The 27,112-nt window shown below is 44.6% G+C and overlaps 1 protein-coding gene across 1 annotated transcript in view; it reads right to left on the bottom strand.

Moving 5' to 3' along the window:
- Nucleotides 1-589: 589 nt before the first annotated feature.
- The window catches only part of LOC141246057 (multidrug and toxin extrusion protein 2-like), a 431,448-nt gene continuing 404,925 nt past the window's right edge, over nt 590-27,112 (bottom strand). Inside the window, exons 15-17 of the mRNA XM_073669111.1 lie at nt 5,201-5,295; nt 3,113-3,170; nt 590-889 (exon numbers count right to left, since the gene is read on the bottom strand). Coding sequence (XP_073525212.1) covers nt 651-889; nt 3,113-3,170; nt 5,201-5,295 — 392 coding nt within the window. The 3' untranslated portion in view covers nt 590-650. The remainder of the gene's footprint in view (nt 890-3,112; nt 3,171-5,200; nt 5,296-27,112) is intronic.

Genomic DNA, 27,112 nt, shown 5'->3' with positions numbered 1-27,112 from the left:
AAGTCCTCCGCGGGTCGCATGTGGCCCGCGGGCCGTAGTTTGAGGACCCCTGGTCTAGACCCTATTATTCCCTCTATAGCAGAGCTAATAATCCAATTGAAACATTTTATGAGAGTAGAACAATTAGATGCCCTTAGTAACAAAGAACAACAAGCGGGGAAGTTTCTACCAAAATGGAAGCAGTTTATTATAACATGCTGCTCTCTGACTGAAAAGAATAAAATTGTCCAACCATTTACTTCTACAGAATGGTATATTCTGGAGGATCTAAACAACAGCCTAGGACTTTTACGCATTAACTAAAGCAGGGGAGTTAACCAACATAATTTACCGATATTTACTTCATTTCCTTGGTTATAGATGACTGTAACTTGCTAACACTTAATCTTGGTATTTTTGTTTAGATGTCTATTTGTTAGGCCAGCTAACCGGAACCTATTGATTACTTATTGTACCTGATTTATGTACAAGCTCCTTAATATTGTGCATTATGGCTTTGTTTCATATGTCTTTTTATGTATCTGCTTTTCTGAAAAAAACTAATAAAAATGATGTTTGAAAAAAATAAATAAAGGGTGATTATGCCACCATTTATTATTTTAAAACTATTCATGTTCATGAATTAAATAGTCAGACAACCCCTCTAAGCATTATCTATTTTTTCGAATGAAACAGACTGCAATCCCAATCAGCAATATGGACACACATATAAATAATGCCAGTCCGCGCCTGATGATCAGCTGTTTTGTTGTTAGTATTTCTCCGACAACATTGGATGCCTCTAATGGCAGATCATCTTCTGACACCATTTCTGCTTCATAAGTCTCTGCAGCGATGTTACATAGGTTAATTGCATCTTTATTTTCAGTATCAGCATGCTTTGAGTTTCCTATACAATTGTAAAGAAATAATTTTTAGTGATTCAGAAATAAATACCCGAATTTAATATATTGTATCAGTTAATAAACAGACAAGGACCCTAACTCAAGAGATGTTTTATTCTAGTATTCTACTCCCAGAGAATAGCAATATTAGAAAAAAGAATGAAATATGTTTAGTGACTAAGTTATAAAATTAATTTTATAGGGACCAGTCTTCAATAAATCATTGGTTTGAGACTGGTTATATGTATTTATTTGGTTATGCACACAGCCCATATATAAGATTAATGTTTAAAGGGTTGGTCTGGTACCTAAAATGTCCTTTCTAAATATCTACCTTTAGACCGTAATCACCACTTTTGTAATTAGATTTGTTATAAAATGCCCTACACTTCTCCCTATGTAGTTAATCCCTAGATGTATTTTTTTAATGCATTTCCTGTGACGTTTCGTTTGAGAGGAGTCTCAAACAGGACGTAACAGGAGGCTGGGGCTGCACTCACTTTCCTGCAGAGTCTATTGCCCCTCCTAGAACAGGACATTATCAGGAAGCAGCATTGCAGTTACTTACTACAGTTTCTTGCATAGCCAAACTCTAAAGATGTCCTGGATTCATGGTGATAGAAGCTGTGGAGGAGGTGAATGCAACACTAGCACTCTGCTATTATCTCCACCGCATCTTCTAACTGTGAAACAAGATGTCGTCAAGGCCCAGAGATTGAAGCAGTGAGTGACACCAGCACTGCCCCACAGCTTCTAGCAATGCCTTCAAACAAATCATCATCAGGGGATGGTGATAGAAGTAGTGAGTGACACAAGCTCCACCACTTAATGACGAATCATTTAAAGAAGCTGTGGGGTGGTGCTGATATCACTCACTGTTTCCCTCTCCACCTGATGACATCTTGTTTCACATTTAGATGTGGCGGCAGAGATAGAATCAGAGGATAAATACAGGACATCTTCAGAGGGCGGCTATGCAAGAAACTACAAGTAAGTAACTGCAGTGCCACCCCCTGATAACGTCTTGTTTCAGGAGGTGTGATAGACTCTGCGGGGAAGTGAGTGCAGCCCCAGCCTCCCGTGACATACTGTATGAGTCTCCTTTCAAATGAAACGTCACAGGAAATGCTGTAAAAAACACATTTAGCATTAGCTAGACAGGGAGAAGTGTAGGGCATTTTATAATAAAGCAAATTAAAAAAATTTTTTAGGGCATAAAGGCAGATATTTAGAAAGGATATTTTAGATTAAATATTACAGAGAACCTGTCAGCAAAAAAATGGTATTTACCTGCAGTCATAGTGGTATTCTGCAGGTAATTGCCATTTTAAACCATTTTGATTGGGTGCGCCTTGTTTCCTTGGGATGGCTGTAATGCTTTTTTGATTAAAAAGTTACCTAAATATCCTATATTTTTATATGTGTTATTATTTACTTACTGTAGGGTTTCTATGCATTGTTTTTATTCTAGGTTACATGTGTCTGTTAATGGCCACAGTGTATATACAGTATGAACCTACATATTACACTTATGCTAACAGTACTGGTCCTTGCTTTTTGCTTTGCTTTAACTAGTACTCATTACATTTGGGGATGAGGCCGCCTCCTTGGTTTGTGCACCATTATATATTCAGCTTTTCACATGCTGGTGTAAAATGAGCAGGCCTAGGTGCTTCTCTATCCCCGTCTATTTTGAGGCCCTCTGGCAGATAGCGAGGTGAGTTACAAGAGTAGGGACATTCTGATTGAGTACACCTCGTCATGGTGGAATGACTTTTACGCTTTTTTATCTAAAAATGTCAACTAAGTAGCCTATGTTTTCTTTGTGTTATTATTTACTTACTGTAGGTTTTCTATGCTTTGTTTTAATTCTAGGTCATATTTGACCATTTTAAACATGTGTAGCTGTCTAATAGAAAAATGTGGCTGGAGGTAGAAAGTGAAGTTATACTTTTATTGCAGCCGCTCACTTCCAGTCATTGGTGTGGTACGGTGGGCTGTGAACTATCAGTGCTCATTACACATAAATCGCACAATATAACTTCATTTTCTTCTTGTAGCCATACTTCCAAGCCCCCACCTAGAGTCACATAATCCAAGATCAATGCGCAGATCAACACTTAGTGTATATTGCAAAATTAATGCGCGATAAGTGATCTTTTAGGAGTCCCAATATATTTAATTACTATGATTTATTACTGATTTAATATGTAAATTAAGTTTCTTACCCTTTTCATTGCTGCATTTTTCAGCTTTCTTTGATTGGACACCTGACCGTATTCTAGCCTAGCAAAAATGAAATGTGATTTTAGAATTTTATACATATCTGCAAATAAAAAAAATGAAAGAAAATACACTTCTTTCTTGTGAAAGTGATTGACCAGTGCGCTCTTAGAGAGAACCTGGACAATAATCTAAAAAATGACGGGACAGTCTCCACTCTTGTTTTATTGACCAATAAGTCATTTACCGTATGTACAGTACTGGTGAAAAGTTTGGACACATCTGTTCATGCAATGCTTTTCCCTGTTCTTAATGGAATATAAGTTTTAAAACATATTCTGGCTTGTTTCCCACGTATTTCTTTACTCAGTGTTTCCATATGTGTTCCTTTTATGGTTTTGTTGCTTTTAGACTAAATCCACATTGTGCACATTCCAATAAGAACAAGGAAAACCATTTCATTAACAGATGTGTCCAAACTTTTGTCTGGTACTGTATACAAATTGCAATAAATGTATACTCCCAAAAAAAAAATGTTTTTTTTCAACCCCAAGTTGAATCTAGCCGATCTAGAAATGAAAGAAATTCTCTGGATCTATAACACTTATGATCTATCTTTAGAATACAATAAGACAAATTGCGCTACCAGGCACTGCCAGTTGCATGGACAACCTAATGTGCCCTGCGACTGCCTTTATCAACCACTTCACCACCAATTTCCCTTTACTGACATCCCCACTATCATTATGGATTACTTCAACATACCCATATATACCCATCAGTCAGCAGCCTCAAAGCTCTTATCACTCGTTTCATCCTTTAGTCTGACACAATGGTCCTCCACAACCACAGAGAAAGATGAGCATATACTAGATTTTATCTTCAACAACCTCTGTTCCTTAGATACCTTTATAAATCCGCCTCTTCCACTTTCTGTCCATTACCTACTCACATTCTCATCCCTGTTCTCTTCAACTTCAAAGTCCAGCAATTAGCACAACCCCAAAACTTTTCATGCCTAGATATTAACACATCCTGACTCTCTTTTTCCACCATGGAATTCGAAAACATGCCTGAACACAATAAAACTTCTTTGGCATTTGAGCTGACCTATTGAGTGGAGGCTACTCCAGCTACCATTATTATTAAAGGGGTTGTCCAAAACTAAAATTTATTTTAATCCTAAATGTCTGTCTATTTAATGTCATAATATAATCTCTTTTCTAATATAATTTAATTAAAAAGTCCCTATTGTTCCCTAACTACTCTATGTTATTTTTTTACTACTTCCGGTGGGATACCCAAACGAATCATCATCAGTGGGCAGGGGGTGCAGTCACTGCTGCAGCTCTGCCCCTACCCTAAAACTAAGCGTCATCAGTGATGTCTGTTTCAGGGGCTGAGCTATTCCCTGCTCTATTGAGTATACGTCGGTTGTCAATTCCACGGATGCTCATTAGGATCTTGTCACTCTGCACTATTCTTCTCACTGCATAGTGACAATGCGCTCTCTTGCTGGCTCTGATGAGAAGTGCCTAGCCAGCAAGAGGGAGCATGATAAGTGCGCATTGGAAGGAGAGAACAAACGAGCAGAAACTGGTGCCGCACCAGCAAGTGATATAACGTGCGGAGTGGCGCTGGTCTCTGATTGCTCATTTTCTCTTTCCAATGTGCACTAAACGTGCAATCTCTTGCCGGCTCATCAGTTCTCATCAGAGCTGACTCACTGCTATCTCATTACCTGAGCTGTTCCAACCCCCTATCCTACTGTCTCCTTCCCCAATAGATTGTGTAGATTGTAAGCCCATGAGGGCAGAGTCCTCTCCCCTCTGTACAATTTTTCACAGTTTATGTTAATTGTATGTGCTTATATTTTACATATGTAAATCCTCTTCAACCTCTATTGAACCCTTGAATCAGTGGTACTTTAAGAGAATAATAATATAAGTATTGAAAGAGAGCATGGTGGCCCCTTCCTCCACCAATCAAACATACATGGCTTATCCTAAGACTTGAATGATGTGAATAGTAATACTTGCAACATAGGAAGCAAATAAGCAACTTTTCTATTAATTCAACAACATAATTATTACCTCGTCACATGCCCGATTCCAATCCATACGAAAAATGTAGAGCACCAAGATGCAGGTCTGCAAGGCCACTGGGCATAACAGCCCAGCCCATAAACCTTAAAAATGAAATTTAAAATAGGTTTATCAGAATGGCAATGCTAATATGCTAATATCTTCGAGTTTTGGGTGGAAATTCCTTCAACCTCTTACTGCACAGCAACATTCTAGTATGGAGAAAAAAATTCTACCGCCATGCCATTTAATTCACAGATTCTTTATTCCCAGTAGAATTAATAATTCAGAAAGTGATAACTGCTAGATGAAGGACCACAAGCACAAGTTTGGGATCGAATAGCCATACTTTAACCGAATTAAAGCAACCCTCAACTATTGGACTAAACGTGACTATACAATTGTCAATGTATAGTCAAATTACATTCCATGGACTTCTCAGCTCAGATCAGTGATCTGTTTCTTCTGCTTCCAAGATTGGAACCACAATGGCATGGGGAGAACAGTGTTAAGTTTAACCACAATTCCTTTGCCTTTCTTATGCCACATCATCAGAAAGGCTGGGGAGGAGTGGTTTAGGCTTACCATTCCACTTCCAATGCCACTTGGATAGCAGAGGCATCAGAAGGCAAACTGAGGTCAACAGGTAGGATGACTATGCATCAGAAATTTATTGTTACTTTGCAGTCCCAAGGTGGAAAGTCACTTTAAAGAGAACCTGACACCATGAAAATGCAGTCCAATGTGCAAGAGAAGCTGAGCATAATGATATATAGCTTTGTAGGAAAATATTCAGGATAACCTGGGTTTTAATCGTTTAAACCTCTGCTCTTTCTGGAATTTTCAGTCCAGTGAGTGGTACTATCAGTGACTGACAGTGATCTCTCTAAGCACACTTACATAAAGACAGCTGTCAGTCATTAATAAGACCACCCACTCAGGGTCGGCATTGGGGGCAGGCAGACTAGGCATCTCCCAGGGGTCCCCAGCCAGTGGCATGCTGCTAATAGCGGCACAATAAGGGGCCATGATGGGGCCCCTCGGGGAGCGTCGAGCATTCAACTGTTTAGGCATCATAGATGCCAATACAGTTGAAAGCAATGATGGAGGAGAGAGCGTCAGATGACGCTCCCTCTCCAATCATTTCCCCTCTGCCTCTGACGCAGAGGGCGCGATGACATCACTTCATCACGCAAAGCTGTGACGGCATAGAGGTAAGTATTGTATTTCTTTTTTATATGTGGTGGACATAATATTGCAGGACTGTGGGGTTGCATTATACTGTATTCAGGGGGCTGCATTATACTCGGAGGGGTGGCTGCATTATACTGTATTGGGTTGCTGAATTATACTGTATGAGGTGGCTGCATTATACTGTATGGGGGGCTGCATTATACTCTGAGGGGTGGCTGCATTATACCCTATTGGGTGGCTGCATTATACCCTATTGAGTGGCTGCATTATACTCTATCGAGGACTATGGGGTGCATTATACTGTATAGGGGACTATTTGGAGTGCATTATACTGTATGGAAAACTATTGAGGAGTGCATTATACTGTATGGAGAACAATGGGGTGCATTATACTGTATGGAGGACTATAGTAAGTGTATTATACTATATTGAGGTCTATAGTAAGTGTATTATACTATATGAAGGTCAATAGGATTATGGGAAGTGCATTATACTATATGGAGGATTATGGGGAGTGTATTATTCTTTATGGAGGACTATGGGGTGCATTATACATATGGAGGGCTATGGGGAGTGCATTATACTATGAGGAGTGCATTGTATTATATGGAGGACTATGGGGCGGATATGCTGCTGATAACAAGATACTGTATGGGGACAGATTGATCTATCCCTGATTGTCCTGTGCCCATCATTCTTCCTCTGCCTGTATAAAGAGGCTGGGAAACAAGCGTTGAATGACTTCAATATTGTCGATCATGCTCATTTAGTGGCCTGTACTCAGTGCATGTAAATACAACCAAAATGTTTCTGTGTGATGGTGCAATATGTTAGCATTTGGGGTCCCACTTTAAACTTTTGCCCAGGGCCCCACTTTGTTTAAAACCGGCCCTGCAATCTCTGGATCGAAAATCCCAGAATGAGCAAAGGATTACGGTAAATGATTAAAACACAATGATTAAAACATGGGGCCTGCAGATTGGACTGCATTTTTATGTTGATAGGTTCCCTTTAAAGAAGAAATTCCTGTTGATATTAACATTGATAAAGAAGTTAAATGAATGTCATTTTCAAATGATATTATCCCTTTACAAACAGGATGTTTTGGGCCTTAATGACCAGTGCAGATTTTCATTTTTTGTAATGCTGCTTTCTAAAGTGCATCCACACAGGACATGAATTTATCAGAAAAAAACTCTTGCAGATTTTGCTGGAAAACTATATTATGTGAAATTTTAATTTTTATAAGTTGATTTGTTTACTTCATTTTTTTTCTCCAACAATAAAAAGGGCTGAGATCTATGGCAGGCCAAGGAATCTTAATAGCTAATTTACATATTAAAGAGTTATTGTCAATACTTTGTTGTCCCGTATCCCAGGACCAGGGCTCCTTCCCTGTCCCAAATGCTAGGGGCGTCCTAGCTGGCCCTGTTTCCTGGATTACTTCTGAAGGTGAAAACCCCGGGGCCACGTATCTTGTCGGGGTTCCGCAATCCGCCCTCAGTCTGTTCCCTCCCCCACCCGGGGAAGAGAGGAGTAGTAGTGTATCGCAATACATCAACCAGACTAGCAAGGTAATACAAATAGGGATAAAGGAAAATACCAATCATACAAATACATGCACACAAACAGACGATAACACCGGGGAGTGGAGGATGAGGAAAAACCAAAGTAGGAGAAGGAGAGGATTAACACACATTCAAAACCACGCAACAGTCTCAGATAAATCCACCAAACACCTTCTCAAACAACAGCAAACCACCGAATGCGTAACCATGCAGCAATGAAGCTAGCTCTGTCAATGACTGCTAGCCTGTGTCCAGTATATATAGGAGAGGGGAGTGGCTTAACAGTGAACAGCTGCGAGCATTAAGGCAGGTAAGCTTCCAGGAGCTCTCAACTGAGCAGATTAACCCCTGCACTGCTAAAAGAAACTTGCACCATTTAATTTAAAGGTGAAAGGCTTCTAATGAGTGCAGGAGCAGGAGGAATCAGACGCTGCAGTCCCCTGGCTTCTCTCTGTCACGGTAAACCAGTGACAGCTATTCTCAAATTGTCTCTTGAGCAGCTCAGAACTATGTAGTCTCTACTTCCTGGTTGCTTGGGGTCAGGTGCACCTCCTTGAGTGACAGTTCTGGTGAGCAGCTTCAATCAGCTACTACACATTAATGGTCTGTCTGTGCTTGTTCTGAGTCACTATATTTACATATAGAGATAACAAGGACTGAACAAGCACACAGCTCAGGCAAGTGAGAACCGTGATTTGAACTGCTGTAGAAACTGCCAATATAATGCTGGGTGCCGTGTCAGGAATTGTGATTATTCAGGACTGATAATAGCCCTGAGCTAAGAGGGAGGTTAGCAGCTAACTGCTATATAGAAATGAATGGCCTGGAGAGATGTGGCTGGTATGTTAGGAGTTTACTTCTGTCCTGGAATGTACCTACAACACATGCTAGGCCAGGGACTGGGCAGGATGTAGTGCCCAAGCTCCATGGAAACCAATTGTATAATATTAAATATAAATAATAACTTGAGAATACCACTTTAAGAAAAACGTGGTTTTCTCTGGAATAAGACATCAGATTGTAGATATCAAGATATCAATCTATTCAACTTTGTATGACTTGCATGCCCATATAGACAGCTTAGAAGGGTTGATCCTACTGACAGATTCCAATATCATTGGTAGGTCATTCTCCAGATTGTTAGGTCATTTTCCAGTTTTCACAATGTAAGATGTTACTAACATTGATTTTCAAAGGTTTTACCGTGTCTAGCAAAAATGCTGGTATTTTGTATTTGTTACAGCTTGAAATTTAAAAGTATTTTTTTGGGGCGGTGTACTACTTGATTTACACAACATGTCTATCACTTGGAAGGTGCACAATATATTTTACTGGGACAAAAAAAAAAAAAAAAAATAGAATTTTATGGTGCATATGTATTCACCCCCTGAAAATCAATAATTTGAGAAGCTAACTTTTGCTACAATTACAGATGCAAGTTGTGAAGAATGGACCAGAGAGATCACGCAGAATCCCGCTGCCGCCACCACATGTGAAGGATCCACACCTCAGCACCTGCCTGACGTCACAATTAAGTCAGACGGATCACGTGATACGGATCTGCACTTTGCACACCCCCTCGGGGACACGTAAGGTCATATTGGTAAAGTTCTACACAGACACCCCCTGTCCGCACGGGTACAGGAAGGTACAAGGAATGAGAAGAGGTGGCTCACTCAGTCAATGATGTGGCACAACACTCGCTCATACGCCTGACAGGCTGAGAGGCCCCTCTCACTGACCCCAGTAAAACAGAACCTTGTCAGCCTGGTAGAGCTGGCACCAGTTCCTATTAGATATAAGCCCCCGGTCCGTTAACAGGAATTATATCGGGCCAGAAACCAGCACCGGCAGAAATGGTAATTAAGCCGAACAACGGATGTGTGGATTTGTGGATTGAAGCAAAAGAACAGCCCAAGGTTAAATTATATATTTAATCGCCTTAAGGGCACACTAGACAATACACTATATACATAAGGATTATACATACATAATGGTCAGAGATGTAAAACCAATAGTAGTGGTACAAAAGATATAAGCATACATTAAAAGTCAGTTACCAGTCACATGGAAGGCCTGGCTTGCGGGGGATGGCTGCCACATGGAAGGCTTGTGGTTCCCCCTATTGTGTGACTTCTCCCGCACGATGTGTTGTTGTGACTTCCCAAATAAAAAACCCTAGGCCAAGAGCTGCAGGAGCTTTTAACCTCTCTGGGCCACCCCCTCCTGCCCCCTGGCCTGGACCTAAATCTCCATCCCTGGCCTCTATCAGCTATAAACTCCAGTTACTAAAATGGGTTATAATTCCTTAATGGATGGCCCTAGAGAGCCAGTTCTGGTGTCATGATATCCAGCTGGGCCCCTGCTATGCATGGAGACCAAACACAGTTGTCCTATGAGTTTCTGAATAGCTGTGCTATGTATCTCTCCAGCCCTATGTGCGAGACTGGGCTGGGACCCAGGTGAACATTCGCCATGTCCTGAGGGTTTCGGAAACATATTTCATGAATGGCTAAGATGTATAGTATTTCTGTAAGGTACCCCAGCAAGGTAGTCGTGGGTGAGCTGTGGCCCATACTCGTTTTGGCACCCTACAGACAAAGTGTGTCCTCCCTCTGGTGTGCTGCGGTGTATGTGGTGTTCTCCACTGACTTCAGACCAGCCTGTCTCTTCTGACTCCAGGAATTTCTCTTCTGGAACCAGGGCAGCAATGAATTCAGAGGACACAAAGTTAATGATAATAACCGGAACTTTACTTGGTAACTGGCAGTATTTATAATATTTACAGGCAGGTATCAAGTATAAGGCCCAACAGGTTGTCATCTCTCCCATAGGCACTTGATACAACTTCAGCCCTGGTTCCCAATTTAGGTGAAGCATCTCTGTTGCTTTGTTCTCTAGCCCTAGAGAATCTTCCTCACCAAAGACAGTATATCCGGATCCTAGTTCTCCCCACATCCTAGGCTTGCGTCCTAACTTCTTCTGCAAGCCTGCAGACAGAATGTGCCCCCAGGTCTTCGACGACTCTCTCGAGGCTCCCAGGCCAACTAAGGGGACTCTTATGGAGGGATTCCTGTGTCTGATGATCCACTGCCCGGGATACTAGGCTCACTACTGCCCTAGCAGCCAGAATAGAGCCTGTCAGTTTTCTCTGAAGTACTGCAAGCTACTGACTGAGGTCACTTCCGGTACTCAACATTAACACTGGGTTTCCCCTTCCTCTACTGGGCTGGCTGTCACAGTTAACCCCTACCTGGATTAAACTGCAGTCCCAGAGGGTTCTTTTGAAAACATGCTTTTAACCCCTTTTCAGTGTCAGAGGGAAACTACCTCCTTCACCACTACTACATTCCCCCAAACTTTAATTATGCCATCTTCTGAGGAACTTTTCGGCTGCACCTCCTTCTCCTCATGCGTAAGGCATAAAATGGTGCTGGGCGCTTACCGGTGACGTGCTTCCTGCACGCCCGACTCCTCCTCTTTCTGGGCCGATCTTCTGATGTGACCGCCGCATCACACTTCACCCACGGCGGCTCCACCTTCAGCTGCGCCTCCTTTCTTGACGCGCTGCTAGTCGCTTGGCCGGACTTTACTCTGCGCCGTGCCCTCTTCTTCAACGTACCTCCCATCTTGGGACGGATCTTGACCACTGGGCCCCTCCTTCTTTGGGTCAGAACTCGTGGGGGCTGGACACTTTTTCGCGCTCTCAGGCGCCGTCCACTCCCTCGATAGGTGGTTATTCTCCTGTTCTTCCCCGCCACTGTTGCCATTTTGAAATCCATGCTTCGGGCTGCTATCTTGGGCAGCATGTCTTCCAACACTTTTTTATCTGTGTTCTGAGTCAGCTCTTCCCCATTTTCTTCATGCGAGGAGCTCGCATCCTGCTGACTACGCCATATGTAAGGTGCCCCAGTGAGGTAGTCGTGGGTGAGCTGTGGCCCATGATCGCTTTTGCATTTTTTACACTGCCAATTTTCATGTGCAAAAAAACAAAGTGTTTTACAGTTCCTGCAAAGTGGATGAGATTTATAGAAATCTCATATCCACTGTGCCTTTTTTTTACCCTGCAGAAATTGACCTGTGGCGTGATTTTAAAATTTGCAACATGTCAATTTCTTTTGTGGTAAATATGGGTTTTATTCACAGATTTTCCAAATAGATTTGAATGGCATGAGGAAAACCCATAGTATAAAATGCATATGCGTTTTTAGTGAAAAACACACCAAATACTCTTCGTGGGAACTTTTCCTAAAACATAACATACCAAAAAGCTCAGCTGAAAAATGCATGTATAAAAATGCACTCAAAATATGCAATGAAAAACATAAGTAACCAAATTTAGACATATGGTGCAGAAATGCTGCAGAAAATATGCAGCATCAAAAACGCACCTGATAGTTATCGTGGGAACTTAGCTTTAGGGTTCATGCAGACAAGTATATAAATCAGATGTGTGCTGTACGATTTTTTTCAGATATTACATGGGCAGCACACTGACCCACGTTATTCAATAGAGCTGTTCATATGGACAATTTATCTCTCAGCCCAACTGTCAGGAGTGGGTTTCAGCAGATTCTCCGAACCTGTTGATAAACTGACAGCTGACTCGGAAAACACGTGAGCTCTAAGTAAGTGCAGTGCCCACCCATTGCACTTGCAGCTCATTAGCATACAATGTCAACAATAAACTTCTCTAAAACAGGAAATCAGATTTCTACAAAAAGGTAAGGATTTACTCATCACTAAAGTGCCTTTACATACATGCCATTAGTTTGAGGTATAAAGTCCTGATGACAGACTCTCTTTAAATAGTAAAAGGGGTGGATTCACATGCACTAACTAATATCTTTTTAGTATTTATCTCTCTAGCTATTTATTTTTTTAGCCACATTATTTTTTTTTATTGTAACCATTTGAGATATGTTGTCAGGTCTGTTACATAATTCATTAATTCCATGTTGTAATGCAACAAAACTGGAAACACACCAAAAAGACTGATACATTTTGTAATGCACTGTATGCCTGTAAGAGAGATTATAACATCAGTAAAATTACATTAGATTAAGTCTGTCATTCACATGATTGATACTACACAAAGGGAATAAATTCATGTTCTCTTATTATGGGAACTCTGAGCCAATGGGGTTATCACTGGGACTACAGAGAGTGTCATTCCTGACATCTTGGCCTGGTGAGCCCAAGCTTCAAAGTTTGAGCAGATGGTCCTTTGTGGCCAGGTTGGAGAAGTGGGAGGTTGAATAACCAAGCTATTTAATTTGCAATGTGCTTGGCCCCTAAGTAGCCCATGGTCCAGTTACAGACCTGCGATTTCAAAAATACAAGCTAGGCTGTCCTGGAAACTTGAGCCATGAACCAGGCATGTGATGGGTCAGTGTGAGCTGGATATATTCCATAAACCTTTCTCCTACCCTCAAGGAAACAGAATAACTTTAGACAGAAACATTTAGGTATTTCTGTTACTTCTCTGTTTTGATCTTATAACCGTTTTGTTTATTTGTGTGTCGCTTTACTTTTCTCTTTTTAGAACTTTTCTTGTAAACGCTGTACTTTTTAAATTAAAACTTGAAACTTTAATAAGTTTGGTCCTTGTATGCTCTAAAGAATCCATAGCCTTTCAGAGAGAGTGTGTGCCTTTTGCCTGTCGGACAGTAGTATATATTTTGGGGACTCATCACCCTATGTGTTTGTGTATGATTTATGCTCACTTTGCAGCCTACAACAGAGGATGAGTGCAAGTTTGAGTGAGAGGAGATAAATTAACTCTTACAGTTGTACCCCACATCACATGCTGAGAAGTGTCTTTATTAAGCAGATTTAACAATGTATTTATGCCGATGTTGGCCAGTAGATAGAGAAATAGTAAAAATTGAGAATCCGCAATGGCTGATACCATAAGGGTATATGCCCACGATCAGGAATAGCAGCGTTTTGGATGCAGCTCAACTATGTTGCGTCTAAAACGCTGTGTTCTACAATACAAGCATAGTAGATGAGATTTATAGAAATCCCATGCCCGCTGTGATTCTATTTGACACTGCGTAAACTCACCCGCGGATTGGGGTTTATGAGCAGCAGCATGTCAATTTCTGTTACAGAGATGCTAGTGGAAATTTTCACAATAGAATATATTGGATGAGGTAAATCCGCATTATTCAATGAACACATGCGGATTTACCTGCTTGCTTAGAACGCTGCTATATCCTGATCGTGGGCACATAGCCTTAATGACTAACCGAAAAAGTGACATGATTTTGAGACTTTTAGTTTAACACCATCAGAAGAGTCATATATTCATACAGGACAGAATAGGGCAGTAAATAAGATGATGTGAAGTGAACTATCAATATGTGAAGGGAAGAAAACAGTTGTGGCAGTAAATAATGTGTTACATGTACGCCGCCAAGTTTAGATAGGGGCGAAACAGGTTTCATGAGTTCTTGGAATCCTGGGGGAACTGTTACTCCGGGTGACCATTAATGGCGGTTTTCTCAGTCATAAGATGTATTGACTTTCTGGCACAGACACACTTGACAGAGTCCTTAGGAGCAGTTCAACAATGGTATGTAATGTAGATGCATGGCCAGCACAAAACACCAGTTCTTTAAAGCAACAGGCTTTCCATAAACAGCAACAGTCTCTTTAGCAGCACAATTCAGTGCACCCACCAGCTGTCCGTGGCCACAGTGCCAGACTTTACCTTCTTTGCAGTGAGGTATGGGGGAGGGTAGGAATGATGAGGCCAGTCCTTAGACGTGGTGTTCAATTTTCCTCTGCTTAAAAACAGTAAACTTCCACTTCAACTTCCTTCTGGTGTTGTGACTCCTAGCAACTATCAGGCAGTCGCAGTAAGAGAGTTCCATCATCAGCCTAGTGAAGAGGTCTGCATCCTTCCAGGTTGCTCTCCAGCTCAGAACTGACTCTACCTAGTCTAACTGGGGCAGGCCTGACCACTCCCCTAAGCTGCACCCTGTTAACCCCTTTAGCTGTTGGATGCTTAGAAACATCTGTACAGTATCTACCCGTCACACTCTTCCCTCCTAAAATAATGTTATCCTCAACATTGACTTTCTACCTGGTTAACCTTAACCAGCCCCTTGGAGTTGTTTTCCCCTAACTATCAACAACAGTGTTCTCCCAGTGCTGCCCTTTAAACAAAGGAGAGATGATGGCCAGACACTGTGGACACTTTGGTACCCATCCTACTATGTTACATATTATCACTAGTGTTGGGCAAATCCGAACATTAAAGTTTGGTGTCCATACCAAACACCTACTATTCGGTCACGGACCCCGAACACAAACTTCCTCTGGAAGTCCGTGTTACTGTTCGGGCTCATGTTCGGGTGTTTACCGCGCTGTCACTTGCGTGACAGCACAGGAAACACAGGCTCTGATCGGCAGTAGTTGCATTACCGCGATCAGTGCGCTGTATCAGGTATCAGCGCACTAATCAGCATGATGCCATAGCTGTGACAGTGACCTAGTTTCCCACGCTGTCACTTGCGTGACAACGCAGGAAACACAGGTACTAATCGGCGGTAATTACATTACCGTGATCATAGCGCTATAGCAGTGACCTAGTTTCACACGCTGTCACTTGCGTGACAGCGCAGGAAACACAGGCTCTGATCAGCATTACCGCAATCAGATCACTGTGGCATCATGCTGACACCTGACAGCGTGGTAAACCAGGTAAATTCGGGTTCCCCATTCAAATGAATGGGGTCCGTGTTTGGGTTCGGGTACTGTTCTTGTTCCCGAACCCGAACTTTTAAAAACCTGTTCAATGTTCGGCTATATTAGCCGAGCCCAAACATTCATGGGTTCGCCCATCACTAATCATCACAATTATTCTATCTCACTTTTGTTGGTCGGTCTCCTGTAAGAAGCAAACAACAATTTATCCAACAGCCACTCTTCAGCCGGACCTTTTCGTTCGTCTTCAACCGGCTCTTCCCATCTATCTCTAATCATTTTTATTAAATTCAAGTAAACAGTTAAATACTGTAACAGTCTTTACAAGATCTTAGGCAAGCAATAAAACACATATAATCAACACAGTCAATATTCCTGAGAGAAAGTTTGTGCAAACTTAAGAACACAGTCCTTTGTTTCCGAAGGCACAGGGTCCTCAGTCCCACTAGATAAGGACCATGGAACAGGTATAGGTCCTTAAACAGGGGCAGAAATAATGTCTGTTTCTTATAAACAATAAAGACACAGTCCATTAAAGTGCAAATTGGGAAACAGTTCCTATCCAGGATACAGCACAGTCCATAAATTGAGAGTGAAAATTCCCCAACTTTGCTTGAGGTGCCCACATATCCAGCAGAAAAGGGCACAAGAGGTGCAAATAAAAATACGGGATAAAAGAAAAGGTAGCTTATCCAGCCATTCAAGTCATTTTTTTCAAACAAAGGCCTATCCAGCCTTAAAGAACAAATTAGCAGCCTACAGTCCTTTTATTTAAACCAATAGAAAGAGCTCGCAATCAAAATCTAAACATCCCAAAAAAAGAAAGAGAAATGTGATAGGAATCCTACTAATATATAAAGGACATCACTCTCAGTCAAATAACGGCCAGAAATATAGCTATTATTGCAAAATACTGTATCTTTATTATACAAAGTACAACATGTGATATACAGCGATAAATAACATAAAAGGGTGACTGGGATGAGAGGCCGGATAGGGGGTACGGTCGAAAATACCCCAGGGAAAAAGAAGAAAACCTTAGCCCAACTGCAGATATATCCACAAGATATGTACCCAGGTGTTGTATATAGTCAAGCAATGTAGTCTGTGTCCGACTTGTTGGAGAGACACCCAGGCTGTGGGTCTAAAATTAGACACACAGCATGGCAAGCAGATCAGCGTGTCTAAGGCGGTCTGCTTAGATCACGTGAATATATAGTAATCAAGATAGTCACACATTACCTTGGGACATGGTGATGACCAAGTGTGGAGAGTCTGCAGAGGGGAATGGACAGCGCGCCTCGACGCGCGTTTCACCAAAGTGGCTTCGTCAGGAGGCGACAGTCCTTTTATTGCAGCAACAGTCACTAGCGGCTTTTCCAGCCTTTAAAGTAGACATATCTAAGTAACTAGGACTAGTGATGAGCGAGCACTAAAATGCTCGGGTACTCGTTGCTCGGGTCGAGCAAATTGGAATACTCGGGTGCTCGACCAGAGCAACAAGCCCAATGTAAGGCTATGTGCCCACAATGCAGAAATGAAGTAGAAAATTTCTGCTGCATTTCTGCATCTCCCTGGCAGAAAAAACGCATGCAGATTGTGCATGCATTTTTCCTGCCAAATACATGCGGATTTGAAGCGTTATTCACATGTGTTTCAGCATGCGGGTTGACAAGCGCTTTCCAGGTGATTTTAGCATCACTTGGAAAGTGCTTGACAACTTGGTCACACTATATAAATCATGCAAACAGCATGGATTTATATAGTGTGACCGTAAGAATGTTTAAAAATAAAAAAATAAACCTATACTTACCCTCCGATGGCCCCCGCAGTCTTACTGCGCTGGTTCCTGGCTGCCAGCTGATCGCAGAACACTGCACTGAAGGGCCTGCGGTCACATGACTGTGACGTCAGCGCAGGTCCTTCAGTCCTGCCCGCAAGCACAGAGGAGGAGACCGGGGGCCGTCGGAATGGTGAATTTAATCTTTTTTTTTAATTTTATTCTTTTTTTTACAAGTACAATGGTACCCTGGTCTGGATGAGAGTCTCCTCTCCTCCAGAACTGGGTACCATCCGCATATTGAAACGCATATAATCCGTGAGTACAAATGTACTGACACGGATTATATGCGTCTCAATGCAAGTCAATGGCGGCGATTACGCCGCGCTTCCGCAAAATTAATGGACATGCTGCGGATTTTTGAGCGCAGCATAAACGCTGCGGAAAAATCCGCAGCATGGGCATAGAACTTGCAGAATCCCCTAGGGGACCATGGGGGGCGGATTACCTAGCGTTTAACAAGCGTTTATGATGCGGAAATTCCGCAGCATATACTCTTGAAAAATGCTACGTGGGCACTTAGCCTTAGTCTATGGGAAACTCGAGCATTTTTCAGCCGGCTCTCCCCGGCGGTCTGCAAAGGGACTAAAAATTGCCCAAATCGATGGGAACAGTGCTCAAATGACATGGGGACAGCATGGGGAAGACCCCTGGAATCATTTCTGACTCCCAGGTCACTTCTGTCAACAACGTTGTCAGACGTATTATGCCACTTTTACGGACTCACAATAAAACATATAAAAACGAAACCAAAATGGATTTTCCTGGGAAATATGTTAAGGAACATCTTTTCCAGGGTAATTGTGGTGCCCCTGAGGGTTCAGTCGCCACAGAGGTACTGCACCTCAACCAGAGGTGTGGTGCCTCCTTCTCTCAGGTAAGGAGGGAGTGCTGCCCGGAACCCCAACACCCACATTCAACACTACACTACTCCAGGCCGGCTGGAAGGGCAAGATGCACTGTGTCTCCTTCTGAGCCCTGTCCCTGGCTGGAGTGGGGGGAGCCAAAGGTAGGGGGAACCAGTAGTGGGTGTGGGTGGAGGATGTAGAGTAGGGGAGCACCATAATAGGAGATATATAAAGGGAAGCCATCTTAGGAGGAGAGGTCAGTGAGTTAGCAGTAGAAAGGAGAGGAGGGAGCAGAGTCTCTTCGGGAGCTCTGCCCCATAAGTGGGGCCTAGTAATAGAGGCCCAGGAGAGGAGCAGAGGAGTAAGGCTCCATTTTACAGAAGGGATCCCAGGGGGTACGGTGAGTGCAGGCCTGCACCCGTACGCCCCAAATCTGCCAGGTGTCAGAGGGATCAGGCCGCAAGAAGGGACCGGTCCTTGGACCAGCCGTGTTACTCCAGGTCTCGGCTAGAAAAACCGGAGGCTTCTGCACTTCCATGGTGCAGTTGCCACAGTCTCACTTTAGTCACCGTGAAGGTCAAGTAGGTCTGGGAACTCCAGGTTGCCCAGAGTGACTTCAGAGCACCCGATCGGGACTGTGTGTGGGAAGCGCAGGGCAGGAGGGAGAAGACCCAGCGCGAGAAGTCGGTCTAGTAAGGAACATAAAGAAAGCGGGGTTCCGTCAAGCGCTCCTGATCTAGTTGAGAAAGTGCTGAACCCCTTGGCTGGTAGACGCAGCGCGACGCAGGAGGCTGACACCCATACAGTGTACCTGAAAACCTTGAACAAGAACTGTGAGTAAAACTCGGATGACTGCACTACATTGCCTCTGTCAGTTATTTCCGCTGCGCCATCTCTCCTGTACTACAAGCCCCAGCATCACCACCATTAGCACCTACACTGCCCCGGGGGCCCGCTCCGCCTGTGGGGAGCAGAAACATCCCAGCTGCCATCCTACCACCCCCCCCCCCCAGAGGTCTGCAGCAGCGCTGGTACAAATTACCAGAAACCACAGGTGGCGTCACGATCAAACTACAAACTCTATATAAACAATTAACCTCCCAATTTTGTTGACTGCCCTGGGCCACAGACCGGGCCGCCGCCACTGTGACATATATCTCATCCCCCAGTATCTATAAGGCCCGGCTGCCGAGTACCCCACTGCCCTTGGGGCGCGTCATAATGACTTGTATATATAGTAAAATAAATAACCTAAAACAAAAATGCTCCTTCACACCTTGAGCTATGTTTACACGTAGTGTTTTTGATGCGTTTTTTCACTTTAGCATTGCTTTCAACCATGACAAAAGCATTCACCAGGAAATGTCATTTTAACATTTTACAACTTTATCTGGCCATGTGGTGTGTGAGATATCATCAGACACATCATGTTTCATTTATGAAGGAGGGACTCCACCAAGTCACAAAGCCTATTTTTATAAGACCATCTGGTGACCTTTACTATTCTTAAAGGGCCAGCAGTCAGCTCTCACTATTCTTAGAGAGCCATCAGCCGGCTATGTTTTATTGTTCCCATTACTAAAGAGTGGGTCTCCTATACTGTTGTTGCGTATGCAGTGAGTGGCAGGGCTGCCCAAAATTTGGACGCACCCCAATACCACTTTGAAAATTTGGATGCACCCCAATACCCCTTTGAAGAGACTTAGAGGAGGGCTTCCTGAAAACAATGTTCCCATTATTAGGAAGTAGGTCTCCCATTGTGTTTGCCTATGCAGTGAATGCAAGGGTTGCCAAAAATTTGGAGGCACTCCAATGCCCCTTGGAAGAGACGTGGAGGTCAGAGGGCCCCCTTAAAACAATGTTCCCATTATTAGGAAGTGGGTCTTCCATTGTGTTTGCCTATGCAGTGAATGCAAGGGATGCCAAAAATTGGAAGGCACTCCAATGCCTTTTGGAATAGACGTGGAAGAGGGCCTCATAAAAAAATGTTCCCATTAGAAAGGAACGGGTCTCCTATACTTGTAATGCCCATGCACTAAGTGTATGGGCTGACAAACATTTACCCCTGGGGGTATACATGAACATAATGTATAAAAAAAATTTTTTACGGGCATCATAAACAACCTTTAAAAAAATGATGTGGGTATTGCATCGCGGACCACGGTCACCCTGGTGATATGGTGTTGGAGGATGAGGAGAAGGAGGAGGACAAGAGCAAAAAGACAAAATTAGAAAGCGTATGCCCATGTGTGGGTGTGAAAAGGTGCATGGGAATACACCTCCCAAAAAAAGACACTGGATTTGAGTTTATGTTACGCTGCTATCATTCGGTGTTGTTGAGAAGTCTGGCCCAATCCAGCCCTTGTTCATTTTTATAAGAGTCAGCCTGTCAGCATTTTTAGTTGACAGACGGATGCGCTTATCAGTTATAATTCCGCCAGCGGCACTAAAAACCCGCTCTGATAATACGCTGGCGGCAGGGCAGGCAAGGACCTCCAAGGCATAGAGAGCCAGTTCATTCCACGTATCCAGCTTGGATACCCAATAATTATAAGGCACAGAGGAATCACGGAGGACATTTGTACGGTTGACAAGGTACTCCCTCAACATCTTCCCAAGATTTGCACTCCTTGTGAGAGTACCTCGAGCCTCAGGGCTTGTGCGATGGGAGGGGCTGAGAAAATTCTCCCAGAACTTTGACAGGGTTCCCCTGCCTCTGCTGGATTGAAGTTGTGTCTCTCTCGCCTGTACTCCTTGGTTGTCCAATGAAGTGTGACCTCTGCTGCCAGCATTTTCAGATGGGAATTTTTTTAATAGTTCCACAACAAGGGCCTTCTGGTACAGCCCCATTTTTGTAGACCTGTCCGCTTCAGGAATAAGAGATATAAAGTTCTCCTTGTAGCGTGGGTCTAGAAGTGTCACCAACCAGTAATGTTTTTCACCCAAAATTTTGAGAACGCGAGGGACACGGGAAAAGCAGCATAACATAAACTCATCCATGTGTGCCAGACTACTAACAGGCAAGACTTCCGAGTCCTCACCAAGAGGATGACTGACCATGCTCTCCTCCTCCTCTTCTCTGTCCTCTGGCCATCCACGCTGAACAGACGGTTTAACAGCTGTGCAGGTAGTACCGTCTATAGCGCATGAAACTAGCTCCTGTTCTTCCTCCTACTCTTCCTCATTGTCACCCAATCCATGTTCGGATGAGATGAGGCTGGGCTGTGTATAATCACCCTGTATGGTTTGGCTCCTTGCTCCATCTCATCGTGCTCCGCCTGCAATGCATCCTCTTTGATTGTGAGCGTTTCAGAAAACAGAGAAGCAGCTCTGGGTAGGATTTGAGAAACCTCTGAACCACGTGGTTAAGCACATGGGCCAGGCATGGTACATGTGTGAGCTCGCCTCGCCTCAGAGCTGCCACCAGGTTCCAGCCATTGTCACACACAACCATGCCTGACTGTAGGTTCAGCGGTGTGGGCCACAGATCTTCCTCCTCTTTCAGAGCTGTCTACAACTCTTCAGCATTGTGCGGTTTTATCACCTAAGCATATTAGCTTCAGCACAGCCTGTAGCCACTTGGCTGAGGCAGTGCTGCAGTTCTTTCAGCTTGTGACTGATGTGGTCATTTCGGAGATGGAGGCTGAAGAGGAAGATGAGGCTGAGGAGGATGAGGTGCAGGAGCTGTAGACCGTGGGGGCAACCCTGTTTGACCTAGGGCCCGCAATCCTTGGCGTCGGGAGGACGTGTTCCGTACTAAGGTCCGACTGGGTCCCAGCTTCCACTAAGTTAACCCAGTGTGCCATCAGCGAGATGTACCGTCTCTGCCCACAAGCACTTCTCCACGTGTCCGTGTTTAGGTGGACTTTCCCTGTAACTGCATTGTTGAGGGCACGGCTAATGTTTTGGGACACGTGCTTGTGTAATGCGGGGATGGCACACAGGGAGAAATAGTGGCAGCTGGGGACCGAGTACCAAGGGACGGCTGCCGCCATCAGGTTGCGGAATTCTTCAGTCTCCATGAGCCTAAAAAGCAACATTTCGAACGCAAGCAGTCATGAAATATTGGAATTTAGTAGTGTGGCGTGTGCGGCGTTGGCTGCGTATTTGCGCTTGCGTTCCAAGGACTGGGGTATGGACAACTGATCACTGCGCTGGAATAAGGACATGGACGTGCTTCCTGATGCTGCTACTTGAGAGTGCGCAATGACAGGTGCAGGGCAGGAGGCATCTTCGCATGCACCATGGACAATGGATTGGCTTGCATGCACTACAGCAGAAGAAGCAATGGTGACAAGTGCAGACACTGTTCCTGGACCCTGGGGTTCGGCCCACAAAGTCGGGTGCTTTGCTACCATGTGCCTGATCATGCTGGTGGTGGTCAGGCTGCTAGTTTTGCCACCCCTGCTGATGCTGGCCTGGCAGGTGGTGCAAATAGCCTTTTTGGGGTAATCTGCAGAGTCTTTAAAAAACAACCAGACTTGGGAAGACCTAACAGTTGTACTGGCAACTTCCTTTGTGTTGGTGTTATGGGGAACGGTTGCCTGCCTTTTGTCTGCGGCCACCACACTGCTTCTTCCTGCCTGTTGGGGTGCTCTGCCTCCCTCCCCCTGTGTGCTGCTGTCCTCGCTCTGCATGTCCTCCTTCCAGGTTGGGTCAGTTACTATATCATCCAACACCTTGTCTTCCACTTCCGCACCCTGGTCCTCCTCCTGACTTTCTGACAAATTGTGTCTTATCATCGTCCACCTCTTGTGACACTTTCCCACTGTCGCCTTCATGTGATCGTGGCTGTTCAAATATTTGTGCATCGCTACATGCGATCTCCTCTTGTCCCGCCTCAAGTGGACCGGGCGAGAGACCCGAATCTATAAATGGAAAAGTGAACAGCTCTTCAAAGTGTCCAAGTGTGGGATCAGTTGTCTCTGGGCACTCGGCATGGTGGGAGGAAGGAGGATCAGGGTGAAGAATATGCGGTCCAGACTCACGGCTACTGAGACTTGACCGTGTGGAAGACAGGGTGGTGGTGGTGGCTAAGTGACTGGAAGCATTATCGGCTATCTAACCAACAACCTTTTGACACTGCTCTGGGTTCAATAGTGGTGTGCTGCGGTCCCCTAGGAATTGGGACTGGAACGTCGGGCGAGAAGATGTGGGTGTTTGTTGTGGCACAATTTCAGCTTGCCCACGGCTTGGCCTCGGCCTCTGCATGCACCATCACGTCCAGTTCCCCGTCCCTTGCCACGCACCTTGCCCATTTAAATGGAGGACAATATCTTCCACGCTCACTACAAATGGCTGAATTTGGAGCAAAGTTATATGTAATCCGTGTGATGGAGAAACTACAGTTTAAAATACCTGGCCTGTAGGTAACTATTTTGAACAGCAAACCGGTGCCAAAAACTATGCTGACACACTGAAAAAAATTTGAATGGAGGCCAAAAATGGTAGTATTTTCAGCGCAATTATATGTGAATGTGATCCGTGTGACGGAGAAGCCACAGTTTTAAATACCTGGCCTGTAGGTAACTATTTTGAACAGCAAACCGGTGTCAAAAACTTCGCTGACACACTGAAAAAAAATTTGAATGGAGGCCAAAAATGGCAGTATTTTCAGCGCAATTATATGTGATCCGTGTGACAGACAAACCACAGTTTTAAATAGCTGGGTTTTTAGCGCTGTAATATGAAAAGGACCTTGCTGTATTCTGCAGTGCCAACAAGCAAATGGCGCAGAAAAACTGTGTCCTCTGGATTTCTTTTTAGCAAATAATGACGATTAAGATCCAAAAAAAATTATTCCTTGCCCCTGAGACCTGGGCCTTTGTCTAAAAATATCTAACAGCAGCAGAAGGCATAACTGGAATGGAGCCTCCTGTGCTATATGCACTGCAGTCTGCTATATACACTGCCTGCCTGCCTATATACACTGCCAGCCTGATATCTCTGCAGATGGGTTAGTCCTCAGAAGGACTGTTTGTTGAGATGGATATGTGTAATGTACTTGTTTTCTCCCTACACTACCTAATACACAACCAAATCTCTCCCTAGCTCAGCACCTCTCCCTACACTGCCTGACTGCGGAGTAGACTGACGAGCACAGCGGCGCCAGGTCTGATATAGACCTGATGACGCTGTGTGGCCAGCCAATCACTGTAATGCCACAACCACCATAGCTGCGGCATTACAATGAGTGACAGGCAATCCCTGCATGTTGATTGGTGCTCTAGAGAGCGCCAAAGATGCAGGGAGGGGACCCGAGCATCCACCCGAACTTCTCACAAGTACTCAGCGAGCTCCGAGCATCTCGAGTACTGAGATGCTCGGGTGAGTACCGAGTACTTGCAAGTATGCTCGCTCATCACTAACTAGAACCCAATTGGCCCAGCCAGAATAGTCACTTGACAGACAGGGAACTGTCCCTAAACCTTTAGTGCAGTCGCCTCTCGAGCTATCGCCTGTGGGGCCGTTTCCCTTTCCTGGGTAGGTCAGGTCCCAAATTGGTGTCCAGCAGGGGTGGAGAAGAACCCCCTTACTTGACCTACTACCCTTGGGTCCTCTGCATCCGATCAGTACTCAGGGCGGTACTCCTCCATTTCGACAATCCTGGAAACCGAGATGGCGTACCAACCCAGAGGACCCCACATCTTGAGGAACTGGACCTTGTCTCCTGGCCAGAGACTCCGGATCCGTGGCAGGTCATAGTCCCTTTCTACAGTTCTTCTATTTACGAAGCTATCCAGACGATTGACCGGTTCCTGTATGAAGCCGTAACCTTTTTGCTGGTCAAAATTTATCACAACTCCCTTGATTAGTCGGCCCTCTAGCCTGTCTCTTCCTGGATTTGCCATCCAGTCCATAGCATACTCCTCCACACACCGTTTTTCTCTTATGATTTTGGATTTCCGATGTGCTAACTGTTGCTCAAACTGATACTCCTCCTGCTGCTCTGATAAGATGGATGGGACATTAGCAGTCTGGCCAGACTGACTGGATTCGGACACAGTGGGACATGCCGTTGAGAGTCCAGTCTCGTCCACCAGGGGGAGTATGTTGCCTGTCGCCACATCAGGACGTTGGGGCCACTCATGACTTTTCTCCACTAGCAGGAGCCCATAAACCTCCATCTCTCTCCAGGGGGACATACGTTCGCTGGACCGGACTATCCCGTCTGCTTCGTGAAATCCTCCTGCTAGCACACCCATACTTAGGATTAGTAAAGTAAGTGCTAGGTGGTGGGAAAGGTCCTCCAGGTGGTGGCACTATTGTACCCCACATCCCGGGAAAGGGTTCTGTCGGTGCTGGCAACAGCACGGCCGGGCCTAATGACTCCGCCTCTTTAACTCCCTGTGGTCTCACCGGGGTAGAGCTGGCTGACATCAGCGGTGCATCGAGCACTTCCCACTGGGCTGGTTGTGACCCCGCAACAGGAGTCGGAAAGGTGCTGCTGTAACTCGGCAGTAGTGGTTGCTTGGGCAGTACCCTCGGTTCCCTCAGTGAAACCCTTGTGTCCCCTGGCCGGGCTGTGACTGGGGGTGAGGGGGCTAGTACCTGTAACTCCTGGACATCTCCAATGGGCGCCGCCATTTTGACTGCGCAATGCTCACTGGGTGCGGCCGGAAGCCCCGCCCCTCTGACGTTTCAGCAGTTACAGTTACTTTTCTGCCTGGACAGGCCCCTGTACTGGTGTGCGGTCCTGGCTGGGGCTGACATGGCGATGCGGTGGGTGGTGCTTCCATGGTCAGGGTGCCCGCGGACACCGGCGGCTCCTCCAGTACGTACGGTGGTGGACGGGGCATGGCTGCGGTAAGAGGTGTAGGGAAGGCTGGAGCTCCAGTACTCAGTGACAACTCCTCCGGTGCCTGGGAAGGTGGTGGGAGGTGGGCAGCTGCGGGCATGGCACCTGCGAGTCCAGTTTCCTGAGGCATGGAGGCTCCAAGATCCTGGTGAAACCATCGCGATGCGGCTGGCATCAGAGCTGTAGAGACTTCTTCTTCTCCACAGACGGATGTGCTCAGGCTCCACGGTGGAAGCCATGAGTCCGCCATTGTCAGTCACTAAAGAGCGCGATCCTCCTCCTTCAGCTCTCCTGACAGGAATGGCGTTCTTCCCACATGAAGAGCTCATGTTCTTCTTAACTCCTCCCCCTCTGAGGAAGTACCTAACTCACCATTGTGGGGTTCCTCATTCATTTTAGTTTTTTCATATTTGATAATAAGTTGTATTAATTTGCTAGAGCAACCCTAAAGAATACCATCCCATGCTGTGAGAAATTCATCATTGTATACAAATGTTGAATGCTTTTTTATTCGCAAACCATGTGGAATCATGCTTTTATCTAGATGAGTATGTAATGTAGTAGAATCCTACCAAGTTTTTAATCTGATGGTCATTTATTTCTCCAAATTTTTCATATGATTCTTTAAGTTATATTGATCAGTGGGAATACTGTTTTCCTGTGTGTGTATCTGCTCCATGCTCTGGACACTGTGCTGACGGACAGAGCTACCCTTCTTGCCACAGCTCGCACTGATGTGCCATCCTGGATGAACTGCACTACCTGAGCAACTTCTGTAGGTTGTAGACACCGCTTCAAGCTACTCTACTGTACCTCTAGGGGTGGGAGCAATGACAAAATGCAAAACTGACCAAAACAACAGCCAAAAAGGATGAGAACAGTTATGCTTCATAACTGGACAGGTTGATTTCACAGAATTGTGATTGATTTGAAGTTACATTGTGTTGTTTAAGTGTA

Source organism: Phyllobates terribilis, unplaced genomic scaffold (assembly GCF_046119375.1).
Source record: "Phyllobates terribilis strain yellow unplaced genomic scaffold, ASM4611937v1 Scaffold_2__4_contigs__length_985480577, whole genome shotgun sequence".
NCBI classification, from domain to species: Eukaryota; Metazoa; Chordata; class Amphibia; order Anura; family Dendrobatidae; genus Phyllobates; species Phyllobates terribilis.
The sequence above is the reverse complement of the archived record's forward strand: the minus strand, read 5'-3'. Positions and strand labels throughout refer to the sequence as shown.